This window comes from Doryrhamphus excisus, linkage group LG18, assembly GCF_037039965.1.
Source record: "Doryrhamphus excisus strain RoL-2023G ecotype Guam linkage group LG18, RoL_Dexc_Guam_v1.1, whole genome shotgun sequence".
Taxonomy (NCBI): Eukaryota; Metazoa; Chordata; class Actinopteri; order Syngnathiformes; family Syngnathidae; genus Doryrhamphus; species Doryrhamphus excisus.
The window spans coordinates 7312297-7329565 of NC_136374.1; the positions used below are offsets into that span (position 1 = coordinate 7312297).

Genomic DNA, 17269 nt, shown 5'->3' on the forward strand with positions numbered 1-17269 from the left:
TGAGAGGAAGTTGCCCTACAATAGCTGAGAGGAGCCGAAAGATAAATCTATACGACCTTGCATAGACTACCGCTCTCTCACTATCCTCTAGATAGTCAGGGTTGAGCATCTTCGTCAGCAGCTGTCAAAGGCCTGAGAAGGGCTCAATTTACAATATACAATATAACATGCTTGGCATTTTTCAATTTGTCTACCTATACGACTATACGACAAAATATACGCCTTCAAAATACACTTTGTGTCAAGGTAGGAAAAATGCCTGTACCACCTTTGGGTCTTTTCTGAGATTCATTGTGGAGGAGGGGCGATATACACTCTAAGTAATTCAGAGTATCTGTTGACACCACTTGATTTAATACATGAATGCAATGTAAAAAATGTAATTAATTGATTTAGATAAATTTTGTAAGTTGCTAACTTTATTTTTTAAATTATGTTAAAATAATAATGTTGGCTGTTACATGAATTTAATTTAGAATGTCATATACACTCAAATTTTATTGTTGGTAAGCTTAAAACAAAATTCAACTTGCCATGACTTAATAAAATTAGCTTGGTAACATAAAATACACACGCACACACATATATATAGTATATATATATAAAGTTACTGCTACTTAAAAAGCTGTGTGCATTGTTATTATAATTAAGTAGACAACAAATTAAACTACTTTGAATAAAATGATTAAGTCAGTTGGCTTAACATATTTTTTTGAGTTACGAACTTAAAAACTTGTCCTTATGACAACAATTATTCAGTAAGCATTACTTAAAATAAGCTTTGAGTGAAGAGGAAAAACTAATTTGTGCAATGCAATATTGTTTTGTTTGTTCAAAGCAATTTCAAATTAAGTTGTCATAACTAAGAAAGACTAATGGAAAAACTGTTGCGTTGATTTTTTTTTTGTTGAGGCTAAACGTTTATTTTTTGAGTGTACTCTTTATCCTGCAAAGATGTGTTGGAGTGGCCCGTTCTTACATCAAGGAAGAACCTTCAAAGGTTCTTGGCTTTTGCAAATGTCTACTGTTGATTTGTTAGGAATTTTTGTTGGGTCACTGAACCTTTGACCGGGCTCACATGTACACGTCAACATTGATGCGTCTGACAGTGGTGTGAAGCAACCAGAAGCTGAACCTCTGCACTTTCTTCTCCTGCTCCCTGACCCTTGCAGAGCATAGTTATGACATACTCTAGAGCAGGGGTCTCAAACATGCGGCTAGTTTGAGGCCCCCGCCTTGATATGAAAGTTTAATGTTAGTGCGGCCCGCGCAAGTTTGATATGGATGCTGTATGGTATCATGTACCCAGAAAAAATTATTACGTTTGATTAATGTTCATGTTAAAGGTTAAATAACTGTTAATAGTTATCCTCCCTATCCGTGTGGAAGTGGGAAGTTTTTGGCTATTTAAGTTTAAAGGAAATAACTTGGAGGCTACCGTTTAGGTCGCTAGCTCTCTAGTTTGCGAGTTAGCATGTGTCTCAAGACCCTGCAGTTGCGCAATATGTTGTAAATAAAAAAAGTATATATGTGACTATAGTCGTGTTTTGTCATGTCTACAGGGCTCTAATAATGCTTTGTTCATTTTAATCTGAAAAAAATAATTTCTATTATTATTATTATTATTATTATTATTATTATTATTATTATTATTATTATTATTATTATTATCATTATTATTATTATTATTATTATTATTATTATTATTATTATTATTATTATTATTATTATTATTATTATTATTATTATTATATTATTTTATTATTTTTTTAATTTATTTGCCGTTTTTATTATTATTATTATTATTATATTTATTTATTACTTATTACTGATTGATTGATTTTCTTTATTCTTGATTTGTTTATTTATTTTCATCTTGTTTTGTGCAGAAAAATAAAAATGAAGATATTTGAGAACAGTGGAATGTTTTATCAGAACTTTTGTTGTAGAAAATAGGAACCAAAGCACTGAAAAAGTTTTTTAGATTTTTCTGTTTTTAATAAATACGTTTTTTTTGTGGGGGGGGGGGGGCCTGATGCGGCCCAGCCTTGCCCAGACCCTAGCAGGAGGACAAGCAACATGCAAAATGGATGGATAGATCCTCTGTTCTCCTGCCATTCTATACTTTCTCGTACCATCTTCATCTTGTCATAGCGGTTCTGATGGCCCTCACTGTGAGTAGATGATGCCTTCCCTGCATGACTCTTGCCTGCACTTCTCATCCAGTCCTTTCCCTGGTCTCATGTGGCCTGGGACTTTGTCACAGGACTTCCTCGCTCAAATAGCAACACAGTACTGTACTCCTTGGTGGACAATTGACTGCTTGTCCTCAGGCTAGCATCCATGAAGAAATGTCCAGACTGAACTACCAAATCGAAACTTAGAGGCTTATCCGACTTATCCGTTGTCCCCACATGTCCCCACAGTCCACTTCTTGGTTCACTAACCTACCTTTGATCGAGTATGTCAGCTCTGCCACAGTGTGTCATGTCTTTCTGCAGCAGTTCCCACCGGTACCACTCAACAACGCCGTTCAAGACCTGGCTTCAGGCCATTGGGTTACCAACACGTGTCATTGACTGACAGAGTCCCAACTCAGTGTATCTCAGCAAATGGTGTGACAAATCTTTTGACACCACATAAGAGTGAAGTTGTGTATCTGGGCATGCCTTTATCATTAGAGGATAAACATTTACCAACACCTCAGACAATCTGAACAGTCCAGTTGCGGTTGATCTGTGATTGAAGACGTGACTGTTCCCAAAGATACGATGTGGCAACGAGATCACCCACCACCACCACCTTCCTGTTTTTAGACATAGTCTGTAAAACTATAATTATAAAACTATATAAACGTGTTTTGTGTCATCAGTTTTGGCTTTCTGGAACAGATTAACCGGATTTACATTTAGAATTTCGGTTAGAGTCAAACCTTCTGGAATGAGTTAACAAGTAAATAGTAAAGTACATAAAAAAATACTTGCATACAAACAAGATATGTCTCTGTCACTTTTATAGATTTTATTGTCTTCTTATATCTGACCAGCGAGAAGGAATATAAGCATGGCAGGATATATTTAGGCTTTTCTTCTCAACAAATCCAAATCCTGGCTTTAAAAAAAGCAGTCCAAAAAAATGTTTCCAATAATAAATAGCAATAAATAAAAAAATAAATACATTGATACACAAATAAGTTAGCGTTCCATGAGAAAAGTTTATACATAGCTAGTCAAGGAACCATGATAATGAACAAACAAATGTGGTTGAAATGTTGAAAATTCATGCACTGATTCGCCTGAGAAGCCTGGTTAGCAGTGGTTAGCGATCGTTAGTGATGGTGTGCGGTGGTTAGCGCTAGTTAGCTGTGGTTAGCGTGCTAATCTTTACTTTGTCAGTCCTCTGAGCTGCAGGTGTCCTCTGCTTGGTGTCCTCTCAAGCAGGCGGACTCACAGTGCTTGTTCAGGTAGGACTTGAGTGCAAAGCTTTTGCGGCAGCGCTGGCACGAGTAGTGCTTCGATAGCGAGTGCGTCTGCATGTGGGCGCGTAAGTTGGAGCGGTCGGCGAAGGCTTTTCCGCAGTGGGCGCAGGCAAAGGGCTTCTCCCCTGTGTGTGACCTCATGTGGCCCTGCAAGAGCCAGGGTCGGCTGAAGGCCTTCCCGCAGACCGTACACTCGTGCTTCAGGTCGTGGGTTAGCATGTGCATGGCGAGGGCAGGCATGGAGACGTACAGCTTGTGGCAGGTTGGACACTTCCTGGCCTGCTGGCTGTCCAGGCTGCGATGAGTTTGCTTGTGTCGGCTAAGGTTGGACGACGTGGCGTAGGATTTGCCGCACTCGCTGCACACGTGGCGGCCGTCGGTTTTGGACTTGGGAATGCGGCCGGTTGACCTCACGTTCTCGCCGCTTGTTTCTTTGCGGTGACATCTCCGGTGGGAGCGTCCGTCAGAGATGAGGAAGGCATCGATGGCGCTGGCCTCCAACTCAGCACCGCTGCAGTCGGACTCCACGGTGCCGGTGCTGGAGACCGGACTGTCTGGATTGTCCATGTCATGGTCGGAGAACTCATCCCCGCTGCTGCCGCCAACACATTCTTGTAAGTACAACGACCCCGGGGCCTGTTTGGACTTCTTTGAGTTCTGCAACACTGATGGGATGGCACGGATGTATCCTGAGGAAAAATAACAAGCATCAGTATTAGTATCGATATCAAGAAGCATCAGTATCAGTATCGATATCAACCCTGTATTTTCTAGGGATCAGATCAAAACCAACATTTGCATAAAATCTATCATCAATATGAAACCAAAACAACAACAGAGGTGTTTTTCCACTTAGGGCTGCAAGTATCATAACTGAATTGAAATTTATTAAGCATGATACATGACATTAGGTCCACAGGAATTAGACAAGATGAGATTTTAACATTCATTTGAAGAAGAATTCATGAAAAAATATGACTATACAAACAAACTTTAAGGCACAACATAATGCAGGTATGTTTTGAACTGTATATTGCCCCATTAATTGACACTAAACAATGTTGTTAACATTTTTTGACACCAAATATATAATGAGTACTAATATATATTATCACATACTACAGTATTAATTGGCCCTGTACCCTAGAAAGCGCCCATGAATGATACGGGAAAAGGCCGAAATGATACTGTGTCAAGGCCCAGGGCAGCGATACTGATAAAATATAGAGTTTAACCATGTCCAGTATCAGCCCCCGTAGCTGTCCACTCTGCTATCGTGCCCGTGAAACAACCAATCAGAGAACAGCGCACGAGTGCTTAGTGCCTAGTGCTTCTCCAGTCACCAAAAAACCCAAACTTGATTAATGGAACTTTAATTGTCAGACATTGATAAGATAAGACTGTTGATAAAATATTATTGTTGAAATATTTTTGCAATTATTGTGTTTACACTGTTTAGATATAATACATGTAATAAACTGAACATTTTCTGGAAACAAAATGGTCTTTTGATTAAATAGTACGTGATAATAAGCTCATGATTAAATAGTATGTGATAATAAGATCATCACATGGTTTGTCTGGTATCAGCCCCCCCCCCCCGCGTGACCTTCGGTCTCGGGCTGATACTGACACTTGGGGGCATGATACCTGGCCTGATACCAGACAAACCATGTGATAACCTATAAATATATCACAGTAATGCAATATAACCTTAATAAGTTGTGGAATTCACATTTGTGATATGCATTTTCCTACAGGCAATTTGTACTGTCTGTTAAACTTTTGCAGCATTTCTAGAAATGCTGGCTTTTCAATAGGAATGTCAGCATTGATAGTTACAGCTTGTACTGTAGCTGAACAATGCCAGCTCAGGGCTGTCCAGCTCTCCTTGATTTTTATAATAATTAAAAAAACAATTAATATTTCTAGACAAATCTTTGTCTTTATTAATAAAATGTACATATTTCTGGTTGCATTTCGTCTATTTTTCCACTTTTGCTGGCTTTCGTTTTATTTTGCTTCTTATGAGCCATGTTCCACAGATGGCCCCTGTGCCACACTTTGGTCACCCATGCATGTTTCACCAGGAAGGAGAGGTGTTGCCAGGTGAAGAATGAGTGTGTCCATGCTCTGCCTTCTTGGCCATGCCGCTGGTTAGGGATTGGGTTGCAATGTAGAGGGGTTTATGCAACTTTCAGGCCCACATTGCATGGCTTCATTGTAGCCTGCCTTCACCTTTTTGTTTGTTTCTTTCATCTTTTTTCCTGATTTTGGAGTCGCTACAGCGGATCTTTTGATCCGAACACTGATTTTGGCTTGTGCACTTCCGAATGCTGTTCCTGACGAATACCAATGAGGCTTACTAGAGGAGATTCAAACCGTGGGCGTTAGCTTCAAAGTTCAAAATGCTAACCACTACACAACCTTAGCGACCAAATAAATGCATGATGCAAGAAAGACGTTCTCCCCTACATGCTAAGTATAGCAACCATGTCGCTAAATCTCTTCTACGTATGAGGTGTGTTATGAAGTGGAATTATGGTATGCAGTATATCCACAGTACCATTGTTAATCTCCATGGTGATTAACGGTAAGGTAAGGGTGCAGTCAAGTCCGATCTGCGTGTGTTGATCTGACAAATCCTATGTAAGTTGGATCAGATGCAGAATTACAACTGTGTCTGCTTCTACATATTAATGACTGCAGCTGTTCATCAGTGATGGAAAAAACAGGCTGAGAACATCGAGGTAGGTTGGATTATGGTGTGCAACAGTGTGAGTGTTTGTGTGTGTGTGTGTGTATACTCTTTTGACTTTGAGAAAAAAAATGAGCTGGGGGCAGCAAGTAGCCCCCGGGCTGCACTTTGGGCGCCCATGCAATACAGGAAGCTATTTCTTAGAGGCAGAATGAGGGTGTTTGAATTATTAACGAGTCTTCGATCAGTACATCCTGTGACTGCAACAAGTTCTCTTAAAAAAAAAAAAAAGGTGAACTGATTATAAGTCAAACACAATGTGCTGACTCTGACAAAAAAAAAAAGAGAGTGCGGTCATATGGCTCCAGATCGATTTTGGGTCTTTGAGGGTGAGGTTACAGTGTCATGATGTGCTTTTCCACCTTGACTTTTATTTTATTAAACCCACACCCTTTATTTGCCAATTTGGAGGACAGCTTTGTAAAAAAAACAAAACAAAAAAAAAAAAAACAAAGAGGCTTTGCTACATATCATAAAATAAAGCCCAGAGCTCTGGCAACAATCTGTCAGTCAGCTACAGATGTAGCAGATGTTTGTTTTTCTACTAGGCTAACCCAGCATGATGTCACCGTTAAATGTTAGTGGAACATTAGCACTGTAGCATCACATAGCTATGCTAGCGCTATGCTAGTGTCCTCCTGTCCCACTTCGTCATGTTAACGTGATCTATGGCATAAGCGCAGATGTAGCAGTGGTCATCCTGCACGGACTGGCTGCTTCAGCTGCATCGACACCCAGAAATATTTCTGCCATAATTAATTAATGAGTAAACTGTGGTTAATCTGATTAAAAATGAATCACTGTGAAATCCCCTCAATGGCTGAAGGATTCAAATCAGTTCATTCCCCATCTGTGGCATGTTTGAGGAAGTTGCGAATATGCTAATGAGGTGATTGAGTGACAGGTGGGGGTGGGGGGGGGCAGGGGTAGACAGAAGGGGGTCTGATCTTGACAGCAGTGTGTGGTTTTATTGTCTGCACCACAGACTGCAAAACAAAGCAGACAGCTGGCAGCCTGAATCAGGGAGACAAAACACAAGTGAGGAGATTGGGGAAGGGGGGGTCGGGGGGGGGGGGTCTTTTAAATCAAAGCATGCATTTCTTTGGATGCCCCTCAGCCAAAGTCAAACACACAAAAATGTTGTGTTAAGACGCAATGGTTGTGTTGCACTTATGGAATTACAAGATGTCAATAGCAAAATCTGTTCCCATCACATAAGGATTGTGTTGCGGCAATCCTACTCCCTGTGGCTATCCAACATCCTGCACCATCACATGACAAGATGGGGGGTGGGGGAGGTGGGGGGGGGGCGCTCAAGGGCATTGGCACCGTTTCAGGACGACACGCTTTCCTTTGGATTTGACGCTCAACATATACAATACAAAAAATAGACATTCTCATGTGCCAAACGAAGCTGTGTGCTCCACTTTGACCTTAAGCTGATTGAGCCTGTGTGACCCCAATACTGTTTGGAAAACACAAGTTCTGAGCCGGATGGGACAAATGCAGTCCAGGGAGGATTTAGGGGTTTCTCTGCAGCACTTTAGTTGCAGTAAAAACTCTTTACAGTTGTTGGATTTTTAGACAAGAAAAAAATTGGGAATTTGGGGGGGATGTGTAAAATTGATAGCCGGAATGTTTTGATGCAAGATTGATTTGAAATGTGGAAAAATTACTTTGGGGGAAAGAAAATTTGGAATTACTACAATTGTTGGAATGGCTTTAAACTGGTTGAGAAAAGCGGAAGTCAGAATTCTTACAACCAGGTGGAATCTGTGTTGTGGAATTACAGGGAATGTAGGAATTTTGTGGATGTGTACAGTTGTTTGCCAGAAGGTTTTCATGCTGGAATGTTTTAATGTTTTATTATTTTTATTCATTTGTTTTCCTAATATTTTATTTTGGGGACAAAAAGGTGGAATTCTGGGGTTTGAACTGGTTGAGAAAAGTGCAAGTCATAAAAAATTATTTAAATAATCAGAATATGTGTTACGGAAAATGTGAAATTGCACCAAAGCCAGGAATTTTAGGAATGCCGAAAATAAATAGCTTGTTTTGATGATGGAATGGTTTGATCAAGGTAAGAAAAGTAAGACTCAATCAGAACATGTGGAATTACAGGGAAAATGGGAATTTTGTGGATGTGAAAAAAAATGTGTAACCTGGAATGTTTTCATCCTGGAATGGTTTGAGAAATGTGAGAAAATTCATTTTGGGGACAAAAATTGGGAATTCCGGGACTCTAGGAATTTTGGTAATCTCTGAAAACTATGTAGCCTGTTTGGAATGATTTGTACTGGTTGAGAAAAATGGAAGTAATAATTTTCCAATTCATAAGAAATCGTAATCTGTGTTATAAAAATGTAGAATTACAGGAATTCTGGATGTCGGAATGGTTTGAATGGGTTGGAAAATGTGGAAAAATAAATTTTTGGGAGAAATCATTCCAGGAAAAACAGGAATTTTGGGAATGCTGGAAACTAGGCAGCCTTTTTTATGGTTTGAACTGTTAAATGTGGAATGAAGGATTCTTATGATCCAAATTTGTGGTATGGAAAATGTGGAATTGACAGGAAGAATGGGAATTTGGGCAATATCTAACTGTTAGCAAGAATGTTTTGAAAGGGTTGAGAAATGTGGAATTGTGGGCAAATTGGGCATTTTGGGAATGTTGAAACTCTATGTTTTGATGTTGGAATGGTTTTAAGTTGAAGCAGAATAAAGAAGAAACGGAAGGACTTATTTGCAGAAGAACATGCGTGGATGCACTGAACTTCCACAGCTGCAGTATGTTCTCATGAAGAACATGAAGTGGTCTTAAAGAAGTGGAAGCAAACTCACCATCATGGCTGAAACGGACAGCCAGGTTGCTGGTGGACTCAGTGATGGCATGTGAGACAGAGTAGGAATCCTCCCAAGCATCCTGGTTCTGCTGGTAGTAGTTGCAAGGCAAGGAATCATGAACCTTGGGCTGCTTCACCAAAAAGGAGCGTGGCATTTTGTTCCCTGAGGAAAAACTAACTCAGACCCTCATAGAAAAGCAGAAAAATCTTGCAGGGGGGGGGCAAAGAAAGAAAATATTTTATGGGAAAGGAGATGAGGAAGCAGACAGGACAGAGAAAGCATGAGACGGGATGGAGATGAAGATGGAAAGTGGTGAGGAAGACACAGCGGCACGAAAGCAGGGGGGGGGGGGCGGGGGGCTGAACAAGCTTAGCTCAGCATTACTGCAGCCTTTTATATATGGGGCACCAACCCCAAAGATCAGGTGGTGCTTGGATGAAGGGAGCTGCTTAGCATTAATCCATCAAACATCCCAGGGGACACACATCAAATTACCACCGGCCGTCTGTGCTGCCTTACTTCATCACACACACACACACAGATACACACACACTGATACACACATACCGAACCACCACCGTCTCCTCCCCCCATCGCCCCTCGGAGTGGAGACAATAGTGGTGCAGGAGCACGTGGTTGACACGACACAAAACATCTTGTCTGCCATTGTCTCTCAATGAAGTAGCCAAGATAATTCATGCTAAGCCAGCACACTTCCTGCTACCTAACCAATCACGCTTCATGGTAACACAACACGCTTTAATCTAAATGATACATGCTAACTCAACAAGCTACATGATAACCCAGCACCTTTGATGCTAACCCAACACACTGCATGCTGACCCAACACACAACACACCTCATGCTGAGCCAACATGCTACATGCTAACGCAACACACTTAAGGCTAACCCAACATGTTTAATGCTAACCCAACAGGGCTACATGGTAACCTATCATGCTTGATGGTAACCCAACACCCTACATCCCAACCCATACTGACCCAACACGTTCTACATACTAACTTAATGTGTTTCATGCCGACCCATGCTAACCAAACATGCTTCATGCTAACCCTATACACTTTATGTTAACCCAAAATGCTGCATGCTAACCCAACACGCTTGATGCTAACCAAGCACACTACATTCTAACACAACATGCTACATGCTAACTCAACAGGTTTCATATTATGCCAACCCAACACGCTTCATGCTAACCCTATACACTTTATGGTAACCCAAGATGCTGCATGCTAATCCAACACACTTGATGCTAACCCAGCACACTAGATTCTAACACAACATGCTACATGCTAACTCAACAGGTTTCATGTTATGCCAACCCAACATGCTTCATGCTAATCCAACATGCTAACACAGCACATGCTAAGCCAACACACTTGATGCAAACCTAACAGAGCTACATGGTAATCCATCTTGCTTGATGGCAACCCAGCACCCTATATGCTAACTCATCACACTCCATGCTAACCCAACATACTACATGCTAACACAACACAGCACATGCTAACACAACACACTTGATGCTAACCTAACCTAACAGGGCTACATGGTAATCCATCTTGCTTGATGGTAACCCAGCACCCTATATGCTAACCCATCACACTCCATGCTAACCCAACATGCTACATGCTAACACAACACAGCACATGCTAACACAACACACTTGATGCTAACCTAACAGAGCTACATGGTAATCCATCTTGCTTGATGGCAACCCAGCACCCTATATGCTAACTCATCACACTCCATGCTAACCCAACATGCTACATGCTAACACAACACAGCACATGCTAACACAACACACTTGTTGGTAACCTAACCTAACAGGGCTACATGGTAATCCATCTTGCTTGATGGTAACCCAGCACCCTATATGCTAACCCATCACACTCCATGCGAACCCAACATGCTACATGCTAACACAACACAGCACATGCTAACACAACACACTTGATGCTAACCTAACAGGGCTACATGGTAATCTATCTTGCTTGATGGTAACCCAGCACCCTATATGCTAACCCATCACACTCCATGCAAACCCAACATGCTACATGCTAACACAACACAGCACATGCTAACACAACACACTTGATGCTAACCTAACAGGGCTACATGGTAATCCATCTTGCTTGATGGTAACCCAGCACCCTATATGCTAACCCATCACACTCCATGCTAACCCAACATGCTACATGCTAACACAACACAGCACATGCTAACACAACACACTAGATGCTAACCTAACAGGGCTACATGGTAATCCATCTTGCTTGATGGTAACCCAGCACCCTATAAGCTAACCCATCACACTCCATGCTAACCCAACATGCTACATGCTAACACAACACAACACACTTGATGCTAACCCAACAGGGCTACATGGTAATCCATCTTGCTTGATGGTAACCCAGCACCCTATATGCTAACCCATTACACCATGTGAACCCAACATGCTACATGCTAACACAACACAGCACATGCTAACCCAACAGGGCTACATGGTAATCCATCTTGCTTGATGGCAACCCAGCACCCTATATGCTAACCCATTACACTCCATGCTAACCCAACATGCTACATGCTAACACAACACAGCACATGCTAACCCAACAGGGCTACATGGTAATCCATCTTGCTTGATGGCAACCCAGCACCCTATATGCTAACCCATTACACTCCATGCTAACCCAACATGCTACATGCTAACACAACAAAGCACATGCTAACCCAACACACTTGATGCTAACCCAACAGGGCTACATGGTAACCCATCTTACTCAATGTCAACCCAACACCCTAAGGCTATAACACCCATATATGGTATGTGAGGCTGAAGTTGAATCTGCTGTGGAACATTCATGCTTGTCCCATCACTGATATTAAAATTAAAATAAGACTAGAAGTAGATTTTGACAAAGTCTGGGAAATTGCAGTAAAACAGCAGAAGAGAAGAGATGGGACAAGCAAACGGGTCGCAGTAAAAATACAAATGGAGTCCAGGATCATGTGACGCGTCTATTCTACAAAGAGGATGGTTTAACTCCTCCTCCAAATGTTCACAGCATGTCACCTTGAGGATAAAACTTCCAGCTGTCAGATGAGATGAGTGACAGCTGATGGTCCCCCAATGGGCATGTTCAAAAGACGGGGGGGAAGAATTGTACAACTGCATTTTAATCTAGTCAGACCTCAATCTTGATAAAAGGAATTCGTGCATCGTTCTCTCTTTCATCCTGGGGGTGGGTGGGGGTGTGGGGTGGGGGGGGTCATCAATCACAAAACGTCGCTAGCTTCTGCTCCTCCATGGAACGTCGCATCTCCAGGGAACGGCAGGCTGCCAGCGTCAAAATGTGGCCTGAAATGGAAGAAAGGAGCGATGACAGAGAAACAGAACACAGAAGGAAATGAGCAGCAATGACAGAACAACTGCTGAAGCCAATGTTTACCATAGAACACATTTAAGTCCACATGCCTTCAACTGGCCGACTGAGGACAACATAAGCGGTTGTCAATATAAGATGCCACAGGCATCAGGAGAATGGCCAATAATAGAGTAATCCCTCGTTTATGGTGATTAATTGGTTTTAGACCCGACCACGAATCGCCACCAACTAAGAACTGTTATTTTTAAGTACAATATTTTCATTGTTAGACCATGCAAAACCTCTTTATGTGTCTTCATTTGGGTCTGATGTCTGGTCCCTCCCCTAGGACCTGACCAGGAGCAGGGAAGCCCCCAACAACGTAGCTCCGAGGATCTTCGGGATCCTTATCCAGTGCCGTTGTCATTCATTCATTTTCTACTGCTTTTCCTCAAGAGGGTCACGGAGATGCTGGAGCCTATAGCCTACACCCTGGACTGGTGGCCAGCCAATCACAGGGCACATATAGACAAACAACCATTCACACTCACATTCATATCTATGGACAATTTGGAGTGGCCAATTTGGAGTCCCACATAACCTTTTGGAATGTGGGAGGAAACTGGAGCACCCGGAGAAAACCCATGCATGCACGGGGAGAAGATGCAAACTCCACACAGAGATGGCCGAGGGTGGAATTGAACCCTGGTCTCCTAGCTGTGAGGTCTGCGCGCTAACCACTAGACCACCGTGACGCCCTGCCGTTGTCATAATAGGAGAAACTAAGACAAATGAATAAGACTTATGCTTGTGTGCTGTCAATATTCACATGTGTTATGAAATGGTCATTTTTTTGTGTTTACTCGGCAGTAATGCGTAAGTATGTGCGTATGATATAATAAAATATTTTGTAAATTGACTTTTAATGATTAATTGAATTAAATCTTTATTTGTAACAATGTATACACATTATACTATTACTCTACTATATGTCCACACTTTAGGCACTCCCCATTTTATCAACCTTGTGTTCATTATGAATTGATTATACAATTTGCATCTATATATATTATATATATTATTACTACAGTTATCTAAAAAGTATATTTAAAATGTTTAAGTGAATGTTATATTTTCTTTTTTAAATAATTTATTAATGACTTTTTATTAATATTATACTTTTTAAATTAATAAAACATTAAATAAAGTTTTTAATCACCCAATTTCCATCCTAATTGTCCTTATTAGGATCATGGGTGATCTGGAGCCTAATTTCTGAAATTATTCAACTTTTAAATTTTAATTCATTTATGTATTTATTATATTATTATTATATTTTTTAGTTGTGGTTATATAATATTCATATTATAATATACATTTTTATAAATAAAAAGTGTGTTATTATTAACCATAATATTATTTGTTATTATTATTTTATTTTTGATAATTATTTTGTATTATTTTTATTTTTATTATTGTTGTTATTGTTTTTGTTGTTGTTATCATTAAGAATTTAATTTAAAAAAATTCAGTGTATTTATATTAGACATCCCAACTTAAGACACATCATATATTGTGTACTCATTTCAAAACATGAATTGCAATCTATCTTTAAGGCTGTGTAAAAAAATGTAACAATAAATGTTATTAAAAATGTACTTTGTAGCTCTTGGCCCTTAGATCTTGTCCAGATGATGTCAAATGAGTTTGTTCTAATGTCCTCATGTTGAGGATGTCCACTATGACAAACCCAGCAATAAAGCAGAGTGGCTTGGTGGGAAGCTGGGTCATGGGGGGTTGGGGGCGGGGGAGATGTAAATCATGGCGGGTCTGCTGCTTCCTGTAACTTGGCAGGACTAACCTGGCTGTGTCCAGACCATGCTTTCAGGTGATGGAATGTCCCACACCCCCACCTCATCACACTGTTATGAAATCCCAGCAGATGGCCTGCAGACAAAAAAAAGGGTGAGAGGCGCCTGCAGCACAAACACACCTTGTCCTCCAGGCTGCTGTAGGACACACACACACACACACACACACACACACACACGTACACTTTCCCCTTTCAAGACAAATGTACAGCGTCAGCTTCATTGCTCCTCCATGCAGATGTAGTAATTTAACCTTGATTCCTCATCCTCGTTAATGTGGACACATTAGCCTGAATGATTCCTGCTGTCCTTTTATCTCTTCCCATTTCCCATTTGCTGCTTCTTCTCAGTCTGAGTGTGGAACACTGAGAGGCTATTTGGTAAAGAGCCATTTAGTTGAAGTGCTCTCAAGGCCAGCTTGTGGAGACAATGTCACCCTTCCTGACACCATGGCTTCGGCGTGAAGGAGGCACACTAATATCAGAGGGGTCGAGTCCCAGGCAAGGGTTTGTATCTGTCCATCCAAAATGACTGTAATTAATATACAGTATATGCTACATCCTAATTTACAGCCACCAATGAAAACATGCTGTGTGTGAATGCCACATAGAAATTGTGATATCCCTGCATGGACCACTCCTTAAAATCACTGGGGTTTGGTGGTGTGTCTCAAACAGGAGTGACTATTGAGCATTACTGACACAAATGGCATCATTCATTCAGTGTTTCATGTCTGCTCTACTATAGGGCAATGAAGGGCGTGACTGAAAACATACAAACAAATCCAACTCCATGGCCCTAAAAAAAAAAAAAAGTCACAATAAAATTGTGTTTTTCAAGTCTTTCAGTGTGTTAATTCATGAATCATACTGTTGTGTGGTTGAATATTATGAATATTGAAGCAAATGTTACATTTCTTTTTGGTTAAAGTGTGTTGGAATGTTGAGGATGTGGAAATTTCAGTTTAATGGTTGTTGGTCTCATTTCCATTTCTTCTTTTTTGCATTTTAAAACTCTGCTTAGAACCTCTTTAAGATCCAACAGTGGGGGGAAAAAACCCTGTCAATTCTTGCAATTTTTCCACTGGTCTTAAAATTTTGATCAGGAGTGTTCCTTGACAGTATAATCACCATGGTTACACATTTTCTATTCAGACAAAGCAGGCTGCATGGAGCTGGTCGGACTGGGCGAGCAGGATGCCACTCTGAGATCAGTTAAACTGGTGTTACAGGAACACACCTACAAGTACACATGTTCAAGGTTCAACATGATATTGTCTCTTCCCTACGGGAAAAACTAACCTTCCTTTTCACCCATGGCCAATGTCCGCTTGAGATTTGCTCTCTATCATTTATCATTAGAAAAGATCTAAGATACTGTAAACAAATATATAGAACGTAGATTGTAAAGCGTGACCAGGAAAAGGCAACAAGGTGTGACTGCTGCATGAATATGGACCATGGACTCAATACCATACCTTGATGAAATCAGGAAGAACAATCAAAAAGGGGTGGGCTACAATGCTGTACATACGGTCTATTGTATGGTTTGCGTCACTGTCATGAAGTCAAATTTAAAAGACCTGTCCAAAGGTCTGACACAAAAACACCTCAATGTGTGATGGAGACGTTTGCATGCATTGAGTGGACTCAGCAGGGCGGCTTTGAGTTCAGCAACTATGAGTCTTGTTCTCAACTGAATGCGTCATACTACCGTAGAGTTTGTATTGCATTTACCTTACTGCCTAGTTAGTATTTGCCCAGTTCCTAGATTAGTACAGTAAACCTCGGATATATCGGACTCGGATATATTGGAAATTCGCTCACAACGGACAGATAAAAAAGAACCAATTTTTCTGTAATGCATTTCCAATAAAAATTCATTGCATATATCGGATTTTTTATAACGGATTTTGCCTATTTCAGACAAAATCTCCAGTCCCGTTCCAATTTCCCTCGCATATATCGGATGGCCGCATCGTGTCTTTCTCCTGGCTCCAGATTTAGGACAAATATAAAAGTGAGTGACGTCAATAATACTAGCACAGCAGTGAATGAGATCTTAACCTCACTATTGGAAATAACGTAGGCCTGACGGGCGTAACAGGGCCTAGCTTAATTAACAATTTGTTATGCTCAGAGTCCAATAAAGTTAAATTCTCATTACCTTATGTCTCTTTTCATTGCCCAGTCCAGGTACATTGGAAACATAGTCAAGGAAGTGCCTTTTTATACCGGATATAAATCCGATATATGCGTAAAACGGACATTGTCCGGTATACGCATATAACGGATTTCGCTTATATCAGACAAAACCAGTGGGAACAATTGAATCCGATATATCCGAGGTTTACGGTACTTTAGCTTCTTCCGGCAAGAATGAATTTAAGTATTCATTCTTGCGTTTGTACCTGTGGTGATATCGAGCCAAAGTCTGACAATGACTACAGAACTGTAAAATGATTTGCACTATTGTAAGATGTCAATATAATTTTAATTTACAGGTGAAATCAGTAAGGTTGACCCTTGCAACCATCAAGATGAGTATGTAAGCCAAGGTTTTCCCAATGTTTTCCTAGGTAAAACTTAAGAGGTGAATGCCTCTGTATTTTTCACATTTATTCATGAAAAATGCTAAAATCAATTCAAAGTAGTACTATCCTAATACACCGCACCGTTCAGTATATTCAAATCAAGAAGAACCTACATATAAGCTGTCTGTTACCAGATGAAATGCGTCTTGAATATTGTCATTCATCCAGGTCATTGAATTCTCTAAGGGCATGAAATCCATCACAACCGGACTCAGGTTGTCTTGGAAGATGTTTCATCTCTCATCCAAGCAGGCTTCATCAGTTCATGCTTAAAGACCGGATAAGACAGCTCTCATCCCAATAGCCCTATCTAGTGAAGACATCTCCCCATACGAT

The 17269-nt window shown here is 40.6% G+C and overlaps 1 protein-coding gene across 1 annotated transcript; it reads right to left on the reverse strand.

Moving 5' to 3' along the window:
• Positions 1 to 3011: 3011 nt before the first annotated feature.
• On the reverse strand, positions 3012 to 9627 carry LOC131106191 (transcriptional repressor scratch 2-like). The gene is made up of 2 exons (XM_058055030.2): positions 9078 to 9627; positions 3012 to 4167 (listed from the first exon to the last, which is right to left on the reverse strand). The coding sequence occupies exons 1-2, from the start codon at positions 9232 to 9234 to the stop codon at positions 3392 to 3394; spliced, it is 933 nt and encodes a 310-aa protein (XP_057911013.2). The 5' UTR covers positions 9235 to 9627; the 3' UTR covers positions 3012 to 3391.
• Positions 9628 to 17269: the final 7642 nt, after the last annotated feature.

Excerpts from the sequence above, each read along its gene's own strand:
- LOC131106191 (XM_058055030.2), bottom strand. The coding sequence starts at position 9,234 with ATGCCACGCTCCTTTTTGGTGAAGCAGCCCAAGGTTCATGATTCCTTG. Across the intron at positions 4,168-9,077 it reads TGTCCGTTTCAGCCATGATG|GATACATCCGTGCCATCCCA; the intron begins GTGAGTTTGCTT and ends ATTTTTCCTCAG.